Below are 22,219 nucleotides of genomic sequence, written 5' to 3' on the forward strand. Positions count from 1 at the left end.
TGTTCAGTTAAGTTCTGTGCTGTTCAGTTAAGTTCTGTGCTGTGCTGTGCTGTGCTGTGCTGTGCTGTGCTGTGCTCAGTCCAGTGGTGCTGTGTCCTGTGCTCTGTCCTTCTGAGGTCAGTGGTGCTGCTGGGTCCTGTGCTGTGTCCTGTTCAGTCCAGTGGTGCTGTGTCCTGTGCTCTGTGCTTCTAAGGGCATAGTTATTTCCCCAATATTCCAAAGTGTTTAAAAAAATAAAAAAAGTTATTTAAAAAAAATACAAAAAACTAATTACATTTTTTTTTAATTACAACAAAATTTGCACAACCAATCCTGCAGTATAAGCCCATTGGTACTGCAATATTACCAAGTTCACACATTCAGCAGTAAAAGTCCAGTGGTTCTGCAATATTACAAAGTTCACACATTCTGCAGTATCAGTCCAGTGGTGCTGTGTCCTGTGCTCTGTCCTGCTGAGTACAGTAGTGCTGCTGGGTCCTGCGCTGTGTCCTGTTCAGTCCAGTGGTGCTGTGTCCTGTGCTCTGTGCTTCTAAGGGCATAGTTATTTCCCCATTATTCCCAAGTTTTTAAAAAATAAAAAAAAAGTTATAAAAAAAATTAAAATAAAAAATTTAAAAAAAAAATAATTATAACCAAATTTGCAAAGCCAATCCAGCAGTATATAAGCCCATTGGTACTGCAATATTACCAAGTTCACACATTCAGCAGTAAAAGTCCAGTGGTACTGCTATTACAAAGTTCACTGATTCAGCAGTGTATAAGTCCAGTGGTACTGCTATTACAAAGTTCACTGATTCAGCAGTATAAGTCCAGTGCTACTCTCCTGTGCCGCATATAATTTTTAAAGGCTTTGCCGAGTGTGTGTGGCTTAGGGGTACGCTCTCTTGTGCTACATATAATGGAAAACCAAAATTTGGAGGATAAAGTAGGGAAAGATCAAGACCCACTTCCTCCTAATGCTGAAGCTGCTGCCACTAGTCATGACATAGACGATGAAATGCCATCAACGTCGTCTGGCAAGCCCGATGCCCAATCTCCTAGTACAGGGCATGTAAAATCCAAAAAGCCCAAGTTCTCAAAAAATAGCAAAAAGAGAAACTTAAAATCATCTGAGGAGAAACGTAAAGTTGGCAATATGCCATTTACGACACGTAGTGGCAAGGAACGGCTTAGGCCCTGGCCCGTGTTCATGACTAGTGGTCCAGCTTCACCCAAGGATCTAAGCCCTCCTCCTCCCCCCCTACAAAAAATTTAAGAGAGTTATGCTGTCAGCAACAACAACAAAACAGCAAAGAACTCTGCCTTCTAAACAGATGACATCACAAATCCCCAAGGCGAGTCCAAGGGTGTTGTTGGTTGTGAACCCTGACCGTCCCATCACTGTACGGGAAGAGGTGACTCCATCCAGCATTTGCAGCACGCCCTCTGCATATGCTGGAAGGATCACCCACAGTCCAGTTACAGATTTGGCTAATGAAGGTGTGAATGTTGTACACTGGGAGGAGGATATTGATGTAGCTGGCGCTGAGGAGGATGTTGATGATTATGATGCAGACAGATACCAAATTGCCTTTCTCAATTTCTATTTATATTCTAGATTATATAACGGCTGAAAAGTTTTCTGTTTTACTCCTAGTGGAGAGGGGATCTGATGCAGACAGATACCAAACTGCCTTTGTCCATTTCTTTGTATATTTGAATTTCTAGTTCTACAGTCTATGCAGGCTGCTTTATTTATATTCAACTACAAGTGTAGGGCGGGGGGGGGGGGCATAGATAGCTACCAAAGTAACGTGGTCCATTTAATTTCACTTTCTAGCTCCACAGTTTGTGCAGCCTGCTTTTTTTATCTTCAAAGTATTTATATTTACAAGCCTTGCAATCTAAATTAACTAGAGGTAGTGATGTGGTAGAACTCCAAAAGGCAGTTTGGAAGCCCCTGTACAAACTGGCTCTATTTTTTAACTGAGTTGTCCCCCCTCCAGTGTGTACTCGGAAAGAGTTTTTAGTGCAGCGGGGAACCTGGTCAGTGAGCGGCGAAGGAGGTTGCTTCCTCACAACGTTGAAAAAATGATGTTTATAAAAATGAATAATCAATTCCTCAATGAAGTACAGCACTGCCCTCCAGACAGTACAGAGGGACTGTGGTTGTGGAGTCCAGCGGGGACGAATTGATAATGTGTGAGGAGGAGGAAGTACACACTGTAGGGGGAGAGGAATCAGAGGTTGAGGATGAGGACGACATCTTTCCTCAGTAGAGCCTGTTTAGTTTGTACAGGGAGAGATGAATTGTTTTATTGGTGTGGGGGCCCAAACAAACCAATCATTTCAGCCACAGTTGTTTGGTAGGCCCTGTCGCTGAAATGATTGGTTTGTTAAAGTGTGCATGTCCTATTTCAACAACATAAGGGTGGGTGGGAGGGCCCAAGGACAATTCCATCTTGCAACTTTTTTTTTGGCATTATGTGACCATTCAACAGTCATTTGCCATGTTCAAAAAGTAAAAGAAAATGCCAACAAATTCAATAAATTAAATCAAAAGTTAAATGCCCTGTCATTATTTAAAACAAGAGGTTTTGACGTGCTAGAATTAGTGTAGTGTTAAGATGTTATAAACACTATACTTGGAAATTGGAGGAGGTATTGTGGCCCCGCTATCAAATTGGGTACCGGGGCCACCCCACTACGCAGTCCAGATACTTGTTTGGTGGAATTCAGACCAGTTGAGGGTTTTATTATTATATTGTGGGGACCACTCTATCTATACCACACTACAACTCTATACCACTCTATTTAATACTTTAATTCTATTTAATACTTTAATTCTATTACTAATTCCCATAAAGAGGAACTGCAGCTTCTATTTAATACTTTAATTCTATTAGTAGTTACCATAAAGAGGAACAAAATAAACCAATTTTACCAAAAGTATAATATGACTTACAAACACTACACTTGAAAGATGGTGCCTTTAAATGAAAAAGTCAGTCTTCATTGCATGACTATGTGCAACAGGGACAGTTTTTTGGTTTACAAAGTCAACCAATAACACTTCGACCCTGTCTGTCTTTAACATACTTGATGGGATCTCAATGACGAATGGTCTGTACCATGTTTGGAGGAGGTATTGTGGCCAAATTGGGTACCGGGGCCACTCCACTATGCAGTCCAGATAGAGGTGTATCAGATATTAAACAACGTTGACTGTTGCTGCAAAAATTTTAAATAATATTGTGGGGAACACTACACTACGCAGTCCATAAACTTTTTGGGTGGAATTCAGACCTGTGTAGGGTTTTTTAATAATATTGTGGTGACCCACTCCTCTACGCAGTCCAGGCATATTATTGGTGCGAATCATACAAGTTCAGGGTTTTTAATTTATATTGTGGTGACCCACTCCTCTACGCAGTCCAGGTACATTTATTGGTGCGAATCATAAAAGTTCAGGGTTTTAAATTTATATTGTGGTGACCCACTCCTCTACGTAGTCCAGGTACATTATTGGTGCGAATCATAAAAGTTCAGGGTTTTTAATATATATTGTGGTGACCCACTCCTCTACGCAGTCCAGGTACATTTATTGGTGCGAATCATACAAGTTGATGGTTTTCTTATTATATATATTGTGGTGACCCACTCCTCTACGCAGTCCAGGTACATTTATTGCTGCGAATCATACAAGTTGATGGTTTTCTTATTATATATATTGTGGTGACCCACTCCTCTACGCAGTCAAGATACATTTATTGCTGCGAATCATACAAGTTCAGGGTTTTTAATATATATTGTGGTGACCCACTCCTCTAAGTAGTCCAGGTACATTTATTGGTGCGAATCATACAAGTTCAGGGTTTTTAATATATATTGTGGTGACCCACTCCTCTACGTAGTCCAGGTACATTTATTGGTGTGAATAATAAAAGTTCAGGGTTTTTAATATATATTGTGGTGACCCACTCCTCTACGCAGTCCAGGTACATTTATGGTGCGAATCATACAAGTTGATGGTTTTCTTATTATATATATTGTGGTGACCCACTCCTCTACGCAGTCCAGATACATTTAATGGTGCGAATCATACAAGTTCAGGGTTTTTAATATATATTGTGGTGACCCACTCCTCTAAGCAGTCCAGGTACATTTATTGGTGTGAATCATACAAGTTCAGGGTTTTTAATATATATTGTGGTGACCCACTCCTCTACGCAGTCCAGGTATTTTATTCGGTGCGATTTATACCAGTTGATGGTTTTCTTATTATATTGTGGGGACCACTCCACTACGCAGTCCAGAAAGATACCTCGTTGCAACGTTTTGGACTAATAACTATATTTTTAGGTGTTCAGAATACACTGTAAATTAGTGGAAATGCTTGTTATTGAATGTTATTGAGGTTAATAATAGCGTAGGAGTGAAAATAAGCCCAAAAACTTGATTTTTAAACTTTTTATGTTTTTTTCAAAAAAAATCCTAATCCAAAACCTTTAATCCGAACCGAGAACTTTCGTCAAGTGTTTGGCGAGACAAATCCGAACCCCAAAAATAATGAAAATCCGGATCCAAAACACAAAACACGAGACCTCAAAAGTCGCCGGTGCACATCCCTAACATAAACGGGGACACATATTTTAATGTACATTACAACCACCACTACACCACTATACAACCATCACCGTGTGATGTCGTCCGAATGCATGCTGCGCTCAGTGGGCCTCAGTCATTAAGGATAGCAAAGCATAAAAAGGAGTAACTTTGCACCTGGGCAAAACATTCTTGCATTGGATGGGAGGTAAATTTAAAATGTGTGGACAGATTTATAGTTGGGGTAGGACATGTCCTAGATCAACTTTAAATTTCAGTGTAAAAGTAAAGCTATCAAGTGTTTGTGTTGTAGATGAAAACAACAGCTGGAATTTAACTTATGTGCATAAATATTAAACTAATTTGCATCCCTTGTATTGTAACATGGTTTGTCCCAGAGAACACTTACTCCTTTTTTTTGCCTTACTTGCATTAATGACTCAGGCCCTGTATGTGTGCCTTAATGACTCAAGCCCACTAAGAGAGGGAACATGTCAAAATACATGATCTGCATTATTTTCTCAACTCTTGTTTATTCTCAACTATTTGGTTATTTTTTTACACTATGTTAAATGTGTTTAAAGTTTTTCTTTGTTACATCTCTTAAATGAAACATTAGATGCATGTGTGACCAATTAATACATATCTGTGGAAGGTAAATGAACTAAAGGCCTTGTGATGATACCCACGGGGAAAGGGCTAAACTGCAGCTCAATTTTAGCTGGTTTATGTCAGTTGTGGTTGAGAGATAACTAGGGCATCGAATGCAGAGGCACTGGATACCAATGCGGGGTGGGAATCTCAGCTCATACTAAGATTTATTAAATATAAAGCATGCTTACTTTATAGTTTCCAGGAGGTTGAAAGCGAGAAACACAAATATCCCACTAAATAGTAAAAGTGCAATTTAAATTGTAAGGGGAGTATACATACAACAACAGTGCGATATTACCACATTTTAGCCAAACACCCCCAAACCACCCCCCCCTATATCTGGGGATCAAACTCACAAAGGGCATAGAAGGTTCCATATTTGCCTTGATGCTATTAACAGTGGGCAACGCCAACAACTCTTCTGCACCTCATCAACCAGATGGGGGCCCTGATCCCCTGCATTATCTTATCCGCAATAATCCTGATCCTTCCCCAGAAATGTCTTTTATCCATTCAGAAATACCAATGCTCCAGGGAGGGTCAACTCAGTTGGGAACCATGGGTGTTAGTGGGCTCAACTGGAATAGTCCTGATGTGCTTGGGATGGAGACCTATGGACAATAAGCCAGCTAATGCAGGAAAAAAAGCTATGATAACATAGTGAATACTTGTGGATTTATTTTATTTAGTCCCACTGTCTTGTTGAAAGTCTATGGAGGGGAACATATAAAAAATATTCCCAAGAATATGGGTGAAGAGCTTGACACACACTTGGAAATGTGACTAACTAACAATATGAGCAATCAATTTCTGGCTTTTTGTATTGAGTGAAGGGGATCACAAGAGGGTGTGACATTTATTAACAACCCCCTTTTGTTACATCCCTTTATTAGATGTCACAAGAACACTATCAAATGACTTATTGGTTATGTGTTTGTTCATGATCCCCTTTGGCTTTGGCTAAGCTATATCATAAGATTTGCTAATAAAGGAGCAAATAATTAATATAATCCCTTACACGGTTTTTATATCTTCTACATACTTTTTTGAGTATTTTTGAACTCAATGTTTGTAGTTATTGATTTTAAAAAAGCAGCAGAAGGCTTCACTGTCTTTAATGTACTTTGAAATGGTAAAAGACACTTAGCAAACGAAGAGTTATTGAAAATTGGAGATCATGTGATACCTTTACCAACATTTTTTATTTTCTCTGGTGCCTACAAAATGATTGACTTGGAATCAAAGAAACCTGTAGAAGAATTGTTTTGCTCTTCTCTATTTAAAGGTGTGTAAGCCCATTTTTATGTGCTAGCAAATCTTACATTTAGTAAGGCATAGTACGTACTTTACGTACAAAGAAAGCCTATGTCTTTTCTCCACTACTTATTCCTCTTACATCATTGTCTTCTCTAACACTTGTGTATGTTTGGTATCAGGTGACAGTGCTTATAAAAATGTGTTCATTTTATAGTCATACATTTTAATGCATTTAATGATTTTTATTTGAGGCAGACTGGCATTGACATATATACAGCTAAACACTTCCACTTCTCACAGGCTTTTGGTTAATTCTTTTTTTAAAAAACAAGTGTTGTATCAATGCTTAGAAGAAATATGTTTATTATAATGCCTGCTACAATAAACAAAAATGTAGCAAACATAATAAGGGATGCACCTATTGTAATGTGTGTCCAAATCATGTTAGTAAATCACTAAGTTTTAATTCCTGGAGACAAAAATTTCCTGGATACCATAACTGTGTCAGCTAAAATCATAGGAAATCCAAAATTGTTATTTAGTTGGCCCAAACCAAAATCTTGCGACAGATTCTTTTAATTTGCCAGAATGCATAACTGATCGCTGGATTTCTAACTCAATTGCTCCATAGTTATTACTCTGTGAAACATTTTGTGTCATCGTCGTTGTGGAACTGGTGTATAATATAGAGGAGTGAGCGGTTCAATTGCCTGAACATTGGAGTAGGAATTTCCACAAGAATCTAAACAATAAACCAAAGATTCTACACTTTTTGAAGGTCTTGGTGTTGGTGACGATTTCTCTATGGTTGGGCACAGATCTATTTCCGTATATAGATGTTGTTCTTCTATCACCTGCATAGCCAATGGCATCTGCAATAATGGAGATGCTTTTCTTGATTTTCCAGTGTCCTGGGTATTAGAGTTCATCCACTAAAAAAATAAAGAGTTTGTGAGAATCTACTGTACTCATTCAGTGATGCAAACACATGTATAAGGTTCCCAGTATAGATTCCAGTCTAGATTCTAGTCTGTGCTAGATTTACAGCATCACTGCACAAGTAACTTGAGGACGTGATCGTTACATGCAACAAACTAGTCTATGTCCCTGTAGTAAATTTCTATGTGGGGTTATGCAAGAGAATGACTACTAGTGTCTAACCAATTTGAAACTTCTCTTACCTTTCAAAAGCTATAAAAGAATTACTTTGACTTTAATCAATATTATACATACCAACAAGGTAAAATAACACTAATTTAGATCTTGTAGCAATAACATTTTTCAGATTCATTTTCTACATTATCTTTTTCTACAGCTTTTTTCAATATAGAAAACTCCCTTCTGAGCATTATCGTTCCATTTTACTTCCCTATAAAATGGACAAGTGATAGGCTGGAATCTCTCCTGAGCTGCCCTTTCTCTTTTCTGTGTCACCACATGACTGATGGTGGAGCAGTGCAGACAATTGTAACTTCATAAATATATTTTATTTTGCATTACCGCATGTGATATGTGTTAATCACCTAAAATTTAATTTATTAACCTGTGAAAAACAAGTGATTGCTGTCAAAATAACTTTACTTTACCCACAGTAGCTTTATATAGGAATATGTAAATTATTTTTTAGAAGAAGATATCAGTAACTTACAAGATTTGCTTTCACAACTTTTGCTTTCTTTCCTAATAAAAAAAACACATAAATGTCAATGTAATATTTTCAAGCGCAAGATTGTCAAGTGGAAATGAAAGGGGTATGGATACACAGATGAGGAGATACCAAAAGCAAGAGATAGACAGACAGAAAGAGAGATAAATAAATGGATCAAATTAAATATTTGTACAGTATAAAATTTTGAAAAATTAAAAAAGTTGCTAATATCACGTATCTGATGACACACACAAGTATTGTTTCACTTTATTATTAGTAGTATTATTCAGATATGAATCAACAATGTATCATGTGGTTCTCTAGAATGTGGCTATGGAAAAGGAATAATAAGTAAACATTGTGGTATAGTGTATCAAGAAGAAAAGATGTGTGTTCACACCTGAATAATACACCACATAAATTTGCCACCTGTAATAAAACAAATAAATACTCAATCAACCTCCAGTGAGTCAAGAGCATAAGGTCCCTTTGTAATACTGAAAACCACTCCCAGGTTTGTCAATGCAGTGATGGAGGGGAAAGTCCACCCCCAGCATAATGGACAGGAATCCCTAAAACAAAAGTGCTAAAAAAAAAAGGCATAATTTTCAAATGAACTTTAATTGAATAAAACTACTACGCTTGTTCAACATTTGAAATAGTTCAAATGGGAAACTCCACATAAAAATTTGCTCACCCTATGACCAACCAAAATGACTATGATCCAGTGTCAGCCAACTTGATAGGCTTCTGGTGAAGAGGAGTCCTAGTTACCATTGACTATAGTCATTTTTTGTTTGGTTGCACTGTGTGGGTGGGTTATTTTTTCATTTTTATGTTTGTTTTTATATTTATCAGATTGGTGAATGAGAGTTTGATTTAGTTACAGTTTACTTGAAAATTGTGCATGTGTCTTTTTTTCCCATACTCTTTTGGTATAATGGGTGGAGACTTAAGGTTACATGCCCATTATGTTGGGACCACTGCATTTAACCCAGCCCAAGGGTGTCAGGAAAAGCCACCGTGTGGGGTTTGGGTGGTATGTTAGGTTTAATGTGCTTTCACTCAAAGAGACACTAGCCCTGCACTAAGCACCCTATGGGCTGGTTTTCACTATAGAGAGTTAATCCATGTTTGTGGTCTCTATGTTCTAATAGAAACAAGCCTAGCACAGAGTTAATTGAAGATTTGGGGAGGGGAACACGCTGCCAATATTTAAAAGGTATTTATACTACACAGTGCACTGTGCATGGAAAATGTTTTTTTCTCATTAAAATTATAGGATTAGACACAATCTCTGCCATCACTCAGTTGGTGCAGAGTTCAAGTCATTTTGTGGATAGGGAATACCTGTGCAGGACAGGGAAAATCACTGAAAATATAACTGCTCCACCTCTTTATCTCACTACAATATTCTTGCTATGCAAATTAAACATTGTTTCTGCACTACTCAGCAAATCCAGGCACATTGTTGCACCTACTTCTTACTTCCCTAGGACACCCTCACTCCACCCAACTCCTTCCCTCTGCCTATACAAACCTATGCACCTCCACAAGTGTAGCAACCTATGTGCTGCTATTGTCCAAGGCAGCAGATCTACACTTTGTAATGGCCAACTGACTGTTCAGAGATATATTTAAAATACAAAAGCAGAGCACAGACCTGGCACATCCAGCAGGAATTGGCAGTGCCAGGAAGAGATTAGTCTCCCATATGAGAGTTTTGTTTGATTTATGTTGGTAAGTGTAATATGTTTGGTTTAATAAGAAAGGAGTCGACACAGATAGTAGCTTCGGAAGGTTTTGTGTCAATGCAAACCAGCATGGGAGATTGCAGTATGATCAAGTATGATTGCAGTATGAGAAGTATGAGTTACACAATGGGAACTGTGAAGTACATGTCCAAGTCTGGAGATCAGATTAATAACAGACGCATAATGAGGAAGTAAATGTTTTAAGTTGGGCAATAATATAGCTACATTTTAAATAGCTGAATGTGAAATACTATTAGAAACAAATGGAAGGAAAGTCAATTTAGAAAAACTGCTCATGGGTTAAACCAATGATTGCACAGTTTAAAGTATTGTGCTACATGATGGAGGGAGGAACAAGGCAAGAGAAATGATATGCTGTAAGTGTGTGCAAACAACAATATAGATTGTTTAAAGCTTGCTATGGTTATGTCTGCAAGAAATAAAGTGACTGAGAGAATCCAGGGAGATTCTAGAATGTAAGCATGTGAATCAGAAGTAAAATTGAGTGAACTGGCTACATGGAACAGGAGGAATTAATAAGATGAGCATAATGGGCCTGATTCATCAAAACACGCAAAACAAATGTATTGTGCATTTTTTTAAAACACACATACTTTGGACGTACAGACAACAGTATTCAACATCTTTTGTTGTATAAGGGTCTAAGTTTGCTCTGCTCTGACAGACAATACACTGCAGGATATGCACAATACATATTTGGAATACAAATTCTCAGAAGAACAGAAAACACACAATTATTGTCACCTGTTAATAATATAGTCCTTAATGAAAAAACATGAAAAAATGTCTTTTATTTCATTTTTGTTCATGAAATACATTTATCATGGTGTTACTAATGTCTACTGCACTTCAAATGCACTTTTATAGTTGACTGCAAACACTTTTGGCACTTACACCTGACCTGTAGCTGGTGCAACTGATACGACAGAAAAACATGTACCTTAGAGATGCCCAAAGCTTAAATCGGGCACTGCTGCATGCGCTGGAGCTTGGCACGCCCTTACTGTAAATCTACTATGTGCATATGCTCATTCCCCTTCAATCGTAGGCTGTCGGAAGTGTCCTTTGCACTCATTGATGTATTGCATACACTTCTGTTCTCTTAGCATATAGTTCATTTCTGGGCATACACAGAGCAATTTGATGCACAATACGGAACGTATCGACATTTACGTTCCTTAATGAATCAGGCCCAATATGATATTAAAATCAGAGAGTGCAAGGGAAAGCGGAGGTGTGGTAGCCAGAAGACTGGTGAGCAAGAGACTGAGAGAACTATTTTTTAAAAACCTGTGATAGCGATGATTTGCAATTGTGGTCATAGAAAATCCGGAATTATCACCATTTATCAATAAAATATCACCAGGGTTAATGTTCGGAAGCGGTAAGGCTTAACTTACTACTATGCCAGGACAGTCTTGAGTGATTTGTGCATGTGAGAACCAGCTAGCCAGTTCACACATGCACAGTGGATGACCAGATAAAATAAATAGTTTAAAAATAAGTAAAATATATAAAAAAGTAAATTCTTTAAAAATATTGACCATTGAAAAAATACTTCATTCACATAATAAAGCCATTTTTCATCTATTTTTCTCTGTTACACCATCCTGCCATGTTGATAACAGAACAAAGATTGCAGCAGTCCTTGCACTGCCACAATCCTTATTAAATAGGCTTCCTTATACCAAGAATGACACAAATTGCTCCTTGTGAAGACACTACACAAATGAACAACGAGGTCAATATGCAAGCAGCCAATCAAATTGGCTGGAGCAAAGGAAAACCACTCATATTGACTGTTTGCATATTGACCCCTAAATGTTAATTAAGTTAATTTGTATTGCTGCTCTGCAAGGGACAGGTTGCATATTTCTCTTATGTTTTTTGTACTTTTAATCCAATTAGACTGCTTCAGGAAAGAATGAGTGTTTCTGCCTTAACCCTGTTTACTAATTCACCCAATGGCTTTCTACCTAAAAACCCTTCACTCCTTCACTTTTCCCTTTGTTCATTAATAAATGTACCACATTGGTCTATCCTCCATGTCTGCATTCAGTGCCAATGATCCATTAAGCATCCTATGCTCCTGCCTAGGGCCACCTGGAGTCTGCCACCCTGGGATTACCCTAACCCATTTTTATGTATTGGTTTTACTTGTGGTTTTTTTTGTTAAAAAGTAGGGTGGGAAGGCAGTCATAAGCAGTACATTGCCTAAGGTCCCATTGGGTCTTAATTTGACTCTGCCTGCATTGATAATTTGTTTTGGGTCTGATAGACCTGGGTTGACCCTTGGTGAGTGAAGAATCCATTTGTCACCAGGGCCAAGCCCAATCAAGACTGGTTCCGGGTGAAAGCACTGAACATTTCAACTGTGAGTGGATCATCAATCAAAATATTACATTCCTGGAACAAAAGTGTCCAGCAGTTACGTAAGTATGTAAAGCCACTAGGTCCCTGAGCCTTCAGATTGAGGTTTAGATTAATCAAGAGAAATCATTTACAACCATTCAAATATGCAACATATATGGTCTTTTGTGACATAACATGCCTACTTTTGCAGAGGTGCACCCAATTTTATGGAAACGCCCATTTACTGGGGCAATACCAGAAATCGGGAATTAGGCATAAAAAGAAGCATAGTGGTAATTGAGATGTTTAAATTTTTTCACAGTACTCTTCTTCAGATTTTTCTGAATCCCCACAAAGCTATCTGCACTTCTAATTTGTGGAGGCATTAACTGAGAGCAGAAAGTATTTGTGCACACTGATATATGCTGAGCTGACCTAAGAGTACATGTTCAAAACCAAGGCTTCTTGTGGGGCGCCTTCAGCAAGTGAGTTCTAGAGTGTCAGAGGGCTTCTATTATTGAAGAATACTTTATGTCAATGCAAATACACTTCTCACACAATGATCAATAGACTTACCCTTCTTGGACAAGCAAAACTTGAACAAGAGAACTATCATTGCAACACACAGTAAAATGAAGAGTATACTGCCAGCAATAGAGTAATGTATCCATCTTGATGTGTGATCTAAAAAAAATGAACTCTGCAGGTAATTCAATATAAATCACAGTGTAAACAGTTAATCATAATACATTACTATTATTATTTAATGATGACTTGTCCAATACATCTTCTCACAAGTCGAATAGCTTATCATATGGTGGCATGTTTTAGTCTTATTTCTAAAACCATCCTTGCATTTTGGTGTTGGTAATGATTTTGGCAAAAAAGGCTAATATTTTATTTTTGGTTTTTTTTATCAAAAAAATGCAAATCTGATGAAAAATGGAAAAAAAAATCATAAAATCAAGTAGTTCTGAGCAATATTTTGTTTCTTCATTAGTATATTATTTACTCTGAGTTACAATCTATGTTATAACGACCACCTCATGATATCAATATTTTGAGCAGCATTGGCCAAAGGCTACAGCAAGCTAGCTGGCTAAAAATGTTACTTAATCCCAATAAGTATCTGCAACTCAGTAGACTGCTGGAAAGAGAACAAAAATAAAACATGACAAAACATACTAAAATATTAGAAATATTATAGTAAGCCAATATGACAGGAGACAGAAGCATAGTTTTGTATTAGAATACACTGAAGTAAAATGTTATCCGACATTGGCCAAGTTTGAAAGATAGTTTGCCATTCCACAACACTAAGGGCTAGATTTACTAAGCTGCGGGTTTGAAAAAGTGGGGATTTTGCCTATAGCAACCAATCAGATGCTAGCTATCATTTATTTAGTGCTTACTAGAAAATGACAGATAGAATCTGATTGGTTGCCATAGGCAACTTCCCCACCTTTTCAAACCCGTAGCTTAGTATATCTAGCCCTTAGAGTTTGAATAAGGGTCATTAAGAAGTAGTGCTTTTATTCTTCACCTGCATTTTTGTCACCTATTTTTTTGTTAACTCTTGATACACATGTGGAATAACATGCCATGCTTTATAACACATGAAATACTACTATGTTCTTGAGATGTTGACGCACATACTGGCACATATTCTGGCCAGTAACACACAGAAGCAGCCATGTGTCTTGATGTCCTGTTGGTAGACATTGTATTGATATTGACCAGGAACTGTGGGGTTTCTTTTGGTTTTTGTTGAGTAGGAAGACAGGAGATCTGTTGTAATAGAAGCCAATGAGAAAGCCACAAAAAAGTAGTGAAATGCTTTGGAATTTACAGACACACCCCACGGATTACTCAAGACCCAGTTTGAGCTGCTTATTTTTATTACTTTTTATTAAAGGGAGTCATGTAGTCTGATGTAAGTCTGAAAACCAAAACATGATGTTAATACAGACCCAAAACCAAAACACAGAGGTCAGTGAACATCCCTAATTTATATTGCTTTGACTAATTCTTATGTCTTCTCCTCATTCCTCACCTGTGTCTCTGTCGTGCACCATTTATCTCCTCTCCTCCTACTAAGCAACAACCAAATTGTCCCCAAAATTGCTCTTCAGCGTCAATACAGCTCTCAACAAAGGCAACAAGCAGTTTTCTCATTACTTCTAGATTTTCTAGTTGAAGGACCCCTTGATGACAGCACATACACTTCCCACCCACACTGCCAAAGCATCTGTGCTTCCGGCTCTAGATAATTTTATGGGCTTATGTATTCACTTTAGTTGTTTCTGCCTTAGCTAAATCATTGGAAAAAATAAATTATGGTTATTTTTGGGATGGGTGGTTAATATTATCTTGGAAACCTCTCCTCCACGCACACAGGACCAAAAATACTTGGTGTGCTGTAACCATAGAGATTGGGCTGTGCTAATACCACTCTTGGATTCCACAAGGATCATTGCATATTTGCAATAACTAGACATTTGCTCCATTCTTTTATCATATTAGCACCGTTACCTTTAGAGGTGTTTTGAATTACTGAAGGCTGCTGCTGGGAGATTGAAGAAAATGTTGCAGGATCTGCAATGCAAATGAACAGTGAAAATATGGCATGAAATGCTTACATTAGTAAGATAAAAACCAGTGATGCTAAAGTAAACCTATAAATATAAGAATACCAAGGGGTATATTTACTAAACTGCAGGTTTGAAAAAGTGGAGATGTTGCCTATAGCAACCAATCAGATCCTAGTTATCATTTATTTAGTAGATTCTACAAAATGACAGCTAGAATCTGATTGGTTGCTATAGGCAACATCTCCACTTTTTCAAACCCGCCGTTTAGTAAATATATCCCCAAGTGTCTAATGAGCAAGCATTTGTCTTATTTCTCGTTAGTCTTCCCCAGCAGCTCCTTTAGCATTTCCTTTATAGACCTATTTTTGGGCTTCCTGTGTCTGAGAGCCTGCTGAACTCTAATATGCTTTTCTTAAAATAGCTGCTAAACATCAACTGTAAATTCCTAGATCTCCGGAAGGGAGGTCCAAAAAGTTATTAAAGATGCTTTTCACACTTCACATTCAAGAACTTTTAAAATAATGTAATTTGGGCAGCACTAACCAGTATCCTTAATCTCATTAAAGACTCAATTGAAATATTCTCTAATGTAGCGATCAGTTATATGCTTCCCCATAAACAAAATGTCATCAACTTGACTTGTTTTGATGCAGTAGCAAAACCATTTTTCTTCTTATTTATTTTACATCCCTTTTGGTAGTTTTACTGGCAGCAGTTGAAAATTTGATTGAAATTTCTTACATAAGGTCATGACAAAGCAGAACCTGACAATACAAATGATCTTGCCTTCTGTGGTAAAGTATTTTTGAAGGTTCTAATGTGCGCCTATGTGATGAAAAGCTGCAGGTTACAAGGTCTGGACCAGAAAAATTTGCTGTGAAGTGTAAAGTTCATATAGGCTCAGAGTCAGGGAGAGCTGTAACAAACTGTGGGAGTAGCTAGGACATTACAGAGGGATGGACTGGAGACTCATAGAAACAAACTGTCAGGCAGGGATGGAAGGTGCGACATCTCATGGCTTGGCTACCTCTACTGAGAAGACACAGTAAATGTTCATGTGTTTCTCCCCTTCATGGGAACCTTCTGTTAACCCTTTCCGACCAAGTGAAAAAAGTACAATTGTCAGAACTCTTTTAAGTTCTGGATTCTATTTTGAGTCTGTTTGAGAAATTTGAAAAAGTTCTAGGGTTCTAACCTTTTTTAGAACTTTTTAAAAACTTGAACATTATATTTAACTTGTGCGGCCAGCAATGAAATAGGTGAAATGGGAAATTGTCTGCTATTATATAATGGGGAGAGAAATGATCATTTGTGGAACTGGTAGGAACAGGTTAATATATGGTTTCTTCTGTTTGCTAAAGTCAGCAAACTAGGGCTCATTAGTGCTCCATTTTTTTCAGTATAGCAAATTCATATGTTATATTTAGTTATTACACCCCAAAGCGTTCTCAAAAGTGCCGTATTTAGGACTGTGTCCCGCTGTCTCACCCGAGGACATGTATGTGAGAATGTTGGGAGGAATCTTCCATTTACAGCTGCTCTGCATAGCAGTGTTTGGGGGGTAAGGGAGATTTCTAGGGGGCAGCCTGGTGCTTTACAGCATCGTAATGTGGCCATGTCCCCTGTCCCAATGCTAGGTACTGAAATGGTGGGAGGTACACTTACATTATAATATTGTGTACAAATAAGGTAATGTGACTTTATAAAAATACAGAAGAGCGCTGGTTATTGGGAAAAAGCTAACTTTTATATTTATTAAAAACAATTTATTAAATATATATATATGAATCACATAAGAGTGACATATTAAAATATACACGGCAGTTATGGCAATATAAAGTGCAATTGCAAACAAATCCAGACTCAATATTCAACTGGCTCTAATTGATTATTCCCTCCTATAAGCACACATATTTGGAACCACAGATTTTTAGTATATGGTCCAGATGGTCAGTAACAGTTCCTTTTGTGTAACCAAGCCAATATGGTACTCTAATTTGTTATGTGATCAGATAACATTGTCCAAAAACAAATCCACATAAAAATTTAATTCAGTTGTTCATCGAGTATCCATAAATGTATTCAATTGGTGTTAAGATAGCAATCCACTGCTCATATCTTAGGTGAAAAGGTCCCACCAATGAAAAATTACGACAGGATCAATCCATTAGGCAACAACTTGAAGCCAGAAAAAATTCCACTGTCAACAGATGTACTCAACTAAGGTACGATATTTAGTACATCTGTTGACACTCAGCACTTACTCCTTCCCTATAGCTTTTGCAAATGATATGACTGAAAATCACTTAGAGATGCCTAAAGCTTGAATCGGACGCTCATCGTTAGCATTCCCTTACTGTACATTGACTACATGCATACGTCCCTTCCCTGCACGGTCCTGCCCCTGAAATAGTAGGTTGTTGGAAGTGTCCTTTGTGTTCGTAGATGAATTGGATGCATTTGCATTAACTGGCATATAATCTGTTTCTGGGTAGGCGAAGAGCAATTTAATGCAAAATACAGCATTAACGTTCTTTAATGAGTCAGGCCCTCTATGTTTCCTCCTACAGTGACTGAAGAGTGCATCAGTGGTTGCTTACAGGAATGGAGAGCGATATTTCCCCCTATAAATACCCCACTCCTAGCTGTTGAGCACATCAAGCTTAATGTCTTTAGTAAATAAAACAGGTTGTATGATTTCCTATTGCTCAGGTCATGACACCAACTTTCTTGGAATCTGTAAGCAGTTAAACAAATATGAGACTCGGGCATTCTCATGGCTTTTTTTGTTTGGCTTACCTGTAGATATGTGGGTTGCTGGTGATGTTTTTTTTGCCTCATCATTTGTGTCTTGTTTTGATGTTGAGTAGACAGAAGGCATAGTAATGGCGTTCACTGCTGTATATTCTGCTATACAGAGAACACAGAAAGAAAAATAAATATATTAAAATAAATTAATATGGAGGGGACTTATTTACTTATATCACTTTGTAATATTTCAAAACTAGTCTTGGACAGTATTGTTTACAATTTGTACAAAAAATGAAATTTCCGTTGACAATTTTGATGAAAGAGTTGACACTTGTGATTTTTAGCAGTTAAGAGCTAGAGGATTTTTTTAATTCATTCTCATTGTTACCTGCAGATGTGTACGGTGTCGGTGATGTCTTTATGTTTTCATCTTTCCCTGTTTGAGTTTCGGATGTCTGGGAGATAGGAGTGATTACGGTCGGGATCTCTGTTACAGAGTCTGCTTACAAAAGAAAATCACATTATTTGTAGTAAAATTAGACATTTATTAGATATCTAATCATTTCAAGTGCAAAATCAGTTTGCTTTAAAAGAAAGTGAAAGTCTTGATATTTGAAATGAGCACTATCTCCCAAATATAATAGAGGTACTTCATGAGTGTCTCATGTTTTTATATAACCATAGAACTCTGGGGAGACTTCTATTATCCATAACAACTACAGTAGATGATTCTTTTATCCCTGTTTATAATTTCTCAGAGTTACCTGACACGCTCAATGTCAAAATTTCACTAGTCCGTGAGTCAATCCATCTTCCAAGCTTCTCTACCCGATAATTACATGAAAATTTCCCACCAGTCCCTCGTACAGAGATGACTATTTCATTGATGACCAATTCTGACAATGACTCTGTAAAAAGTATTTTCTGTTCATTTATGTAAAATTGGATCTGTCGTCTCTCAGAGCCACCAGCAGCAGCACAAGTCACAGCTATGGGCTCTCCATCTGTATATTTCTGGTGTGACGTGCTCAGTGAAATGAATGGCGCAGGAAAGGGGTCTGTAAGAAAGTGAGATGCAATGGTTAATACTCCATCTGACTCTGAACACAAAGATAGGAAAATGTCTGTTTACTTTATTTATTACAAATAATCATATTGAAGGTGTACATGAAAACTATGCTTTTTTCATTAAACTTTTATAGAAACACTTCTCTATTATTTATTTTTATTCCCTTATCGTTATTGTATTACTTTTCTATACTACTGGGAAAAAATTGTTTTGGACACATATGCGTTAAAAAAAACTGTAAAAAGCTGCATTTGAAAGTGCCAAATATTACCAAGATAGAGTGGGTAGAATCTCCAGGTTGCTTCCAGTAATAAACTGAAATTGCCACAGAAAAGAGATCGCAAAGCATAGGGTATATGGTATACCCATATTGATTGGGACATTCAGTTCACATGATCAAGCGAGCCTGGTTTGTGATCTTCCGCTCATGTGATCTAGCTGGCTCTGAATGGTTGCTGGAATCCACATGATCGCTATTTCTAATGAAATATGGATTTATATTCAGTTTCCACAATATATCGGGATTATACCGAGGACAATATTCAGGACATTCTTTAGACTAATGCTATATTAGTTTTATTAATTTATGAGCTCTTTTTATGTGATATTCAATATATATCAGTTAATAAATCTATTCTTTTTATACTCTTATATACCCTATGCTTTGCGCTCTCTTTTCTGTGGCAATTTCCATTTATTCCTTTAGCAGGTCCTGATCCTGCTGTAAGAGAGCTGCAGCACATTGGTACCTATAAAGGGTCCCATAGCGCCTATACATTGGTTCTGTTTTGCTTTCCAGTAATGCTTCTTAAATAGAGGACTCAGGCCAGGCTTAAATATTCCATCAATTAAGGAAGAAAAGGTGAAGGGAGGGGTGGGAATTTTATTGGTGGCTTATCCCGAAGAGAGGCCCGCCACAGGGAATTAGGGTTGGACACAATACTCCCCATAATGGGGATCACCCGATAAGCTACTGATAGTGGTGGCCCCGGGTGGACTTCCCAGGACTTGCTGGGTCTTAGGCTACCTATAATGATCTGGCCTTGGATGCAAGCGTGGTTTAACCAGGTTACAAACATCATAGGATTTTAAATACTGATTAAATTTTAATTGAATTAGTTAGATAATGTCTTAGAAACATAGGTAAAACTTTGGAAAGCTAGATGTAAAAAGTAGGGGTGTGCACCGGGCACTTTTAGTGTTTTGGGTTCTGATTAGCTTGAGGTTTTGGGTTCTGATTTGTTTTGCCAAAACACCTGACGAAAGGTTTTGGTTCTGATTTAGGGTTTTGGGTTCTGATTTATTTTTAAAAAAGCATAAAAAGCACTAAAATCCAGTTTTTTGTTTTTTTTACACTCCTATGCTACTATTAACCTCAATAACATTCAATAACAATTATTTCCACTAATTTCCAGTCTATTCTGAACACCTCACACCTCACAATATTGTTTTTAGTCCAAAACGTTGCACCGAGGTAGCTTTCTGGACTGCGTAGTGGAGTGGCCCCGGTACCCAATTTGGTACAGGGGCCACAATACCTCCTCCAACTGGTCTGAATTCCATTGCACAGATGGCTGTTCCTCCATCCTCTGCAGCATATAGAGGGTGGAGTTCGAGCGCGTCAATACCTCTTGTTTTTGACGATGACAGGTCATTTTCATTATTTTGGATTTGGCCCCAACACTGAATGTAGTTTAATATCTGATACGCATCTATCTGGACTGCGTAGTGGAGTGGCCCCGGTACCCAATTTGGTACCGGGGCCACAATACCTCCTCTTACTGGTCTGAATTCCACTGCACAGATGTCTGCTCCTGCCTCCTCCAACTGGTCTAAATTCCACTGCATAGATGGCGGACACCGGATGGACGTCTAACACCAACATAGCTGTTAAGGCAGCAGTTACTCTTTTTTGGGACTGCACAAACAATTAATGTAGTAATAGAAATGGCAGTTCCTCTTTTTTGGAACTACAAAAACAAAAAAACGTAGTAATAGAAATGGCAGTTCCTCTTTTTTGGAACTATAAAAACAAAGAACATAGTAATAGAAATGGCAGTTCCTCTTTTTTGGAACTACAGAAACAAAGAACGTAGTAATAGAAATGGCAGTTACTCTTTTTTGGAACTATAAAAACAAAGAACGTAGTAATAGAAATGGCAGTTCCTCTTTTTTGGAACTACAAAAACAAAGAACGTAGTAATAGAAATGGCAGTTCCTCTTTTTTGGAACTATAAAAACAAAGAACATAGTAATAGAAATGGCAGGTCCTCTTTTTTGGAACTATAAAAACAAAGAACATAGTAATAGATATGGCAGTTCCTCTTTTTTGGAACTACAAAAACAAAGAACGTAGTAATAGAAATGTCAGTTCCTCTTTTTTGGAACTATAAAAACAAAGAACATAGTAATAGAAATGGCAGTTCCTCTTTTTTGGAACTATAAAAACAAAGAACATAGTAATAGAAATGGCAGTTCCTCTTTTTTGTAACTACAAAAACAAAGAACGTAGTAATAGAAATGGCAGTTCCTCTTTTTTGGAAATATAAAAACAAAGAACGTAGTAATAGAAATGGCAGTTCCTCATTTTTGGAACTACAGAAACAAAGAACGTAGGAATAGAAATGGCAGTTCCTCTTTTTTGGAACTATAAAAACAAAGAACATAGTAATAGAAATGTCAGTTTCTCTTTTTTGGAACTATAAAAACAAAGAACATAGTAATAGAAATGGCAGTTCCTCTTTTTTGGAACTACAGAAACAAAGAACGTAGTAATAGAAATGGCAGTTCCTCTTTTTTGGAACTATAAAAACAAAGAACATAGTAATAGAAATGGCAGTTCCTCTTTTTTGGAACTATAAAAACAAAGAACATAGTAATAGAAATGGCAGTTCCTCTTTTTTGGAACTACAGAAACAAATACAACCTCCTCCAACTGGTCTGAATTCCACTGCACAGATGTCTGCTCCTACCTCCTTCAACTAGTCTTAATTCCACTGCACAGATGGCGGACACCGGACGCACGTCTAACTCCAACATAGCTGTGCCGGTGACATGGCCTGCAGGAATATCTCTGATGGAGATAAAACTAGGCGCCAAAGAGAACATAATGCCAAAAAAAGAGTTGCAAGTTGGAATTGTCCTTGGGCCCTCCCACCTACCCCGATGTTGTTGAAATAGGACATGCACACTTTAACAAACCAATCATTTCAGCGACAGGGCCTACCAAACTACTGTGGCTGAAATGATTGGTTTGTTTGGGCCCTCACACAAAAAAAGCTATTCATCTCTCCCTGTACAAACTAAACAGGCTCTACTGAGGCAAGATGTCATCCTCATCCTCATCCTCTGATTCCTGGCCCCCTTCAGTGTGTACTTCCTCATCCTCACACATTATCAATTCGTCCCCGCTGGACTCCACAACCACAGGCCCCTCTATATTATCTGGAGGGCAGTGCTGTACTTGATTGAGGAATTGATAATTCATTTTTATGAACATCATTTTTTCAACGTTCTGAGGAAGCAACCTCCTTCGCCG

The 22,219-nt window shown here is 37.7% G+C and overlaps 1 protein-coding gene across 1 annotated transcript; it reads right to left on the minus strand.

Moving 5' to 3' along the window:
• Nucleotides 1–6,964: 6,964 nt before the first annotated feature.
• On the minus strand, nt 6,965–19,446 carry LOC142108607 (uncharacterized). Its single transcript, XM_075192403.1, has 8 exons — nt 19,431–19,446; nt 18,377–18,670; nt 18,001–18,111; nt 17,661–17,771; nt 14,803–14,865; nt 12,847–12,954; nt 8,144–8,175; nt 6,965–7,427 (listed from the first exon to the last, which is right to left on the minus strand). The coding sequence occupies exons 1-8, from the start codon at nt 19,444–19,446 to the stop codon at nt 7,152–7,154; spliced, it is 1,011 nt and encodes a 336-aa protein (XP_075048504.1). The 3' UTR covers nt 6,965–7,151.
• Nucleotides 19,447–22,219: the final 2,773 nt, after the last annotated feature.

Source organism: Mixophyes fleayi, chromosome 1 (genome assembly GCF_038048845.1).
Source record: "Mixophyes fleayi isolate aMixFle1 chromosome 1, aMixFle1.hap1, whole genome shotgun sequence".
Lineage (NCBI taxonomy): Eukaryota > Metazoa > Chordata > Amphibia > Anura > Limnodynastidae > Mixophyes > Mixophyes fleayi.

What these genes read in the sequence shown, in the direction of transcription:
- LOC142108607 (XM_075192403.1), bottom strand. An exon ending in TTTGACATTGAGCGTGTCAG is followed by an intron (nt 18,112 to 18,376) that starts GTAACTCTGAGA and finishes TTTTGTAAGCAG; the next exon opens with ACTCTGTAACAGAGATCCCG. An exon ending in AGCAACCCACATATCTACAG is followed by an intron (nt 14,866 to 17,660) that starts GTAAGCCAAACA and finishes TTTGCATTGCAG; the next exon opens with ATCCTGCAACATTTTCTTCA.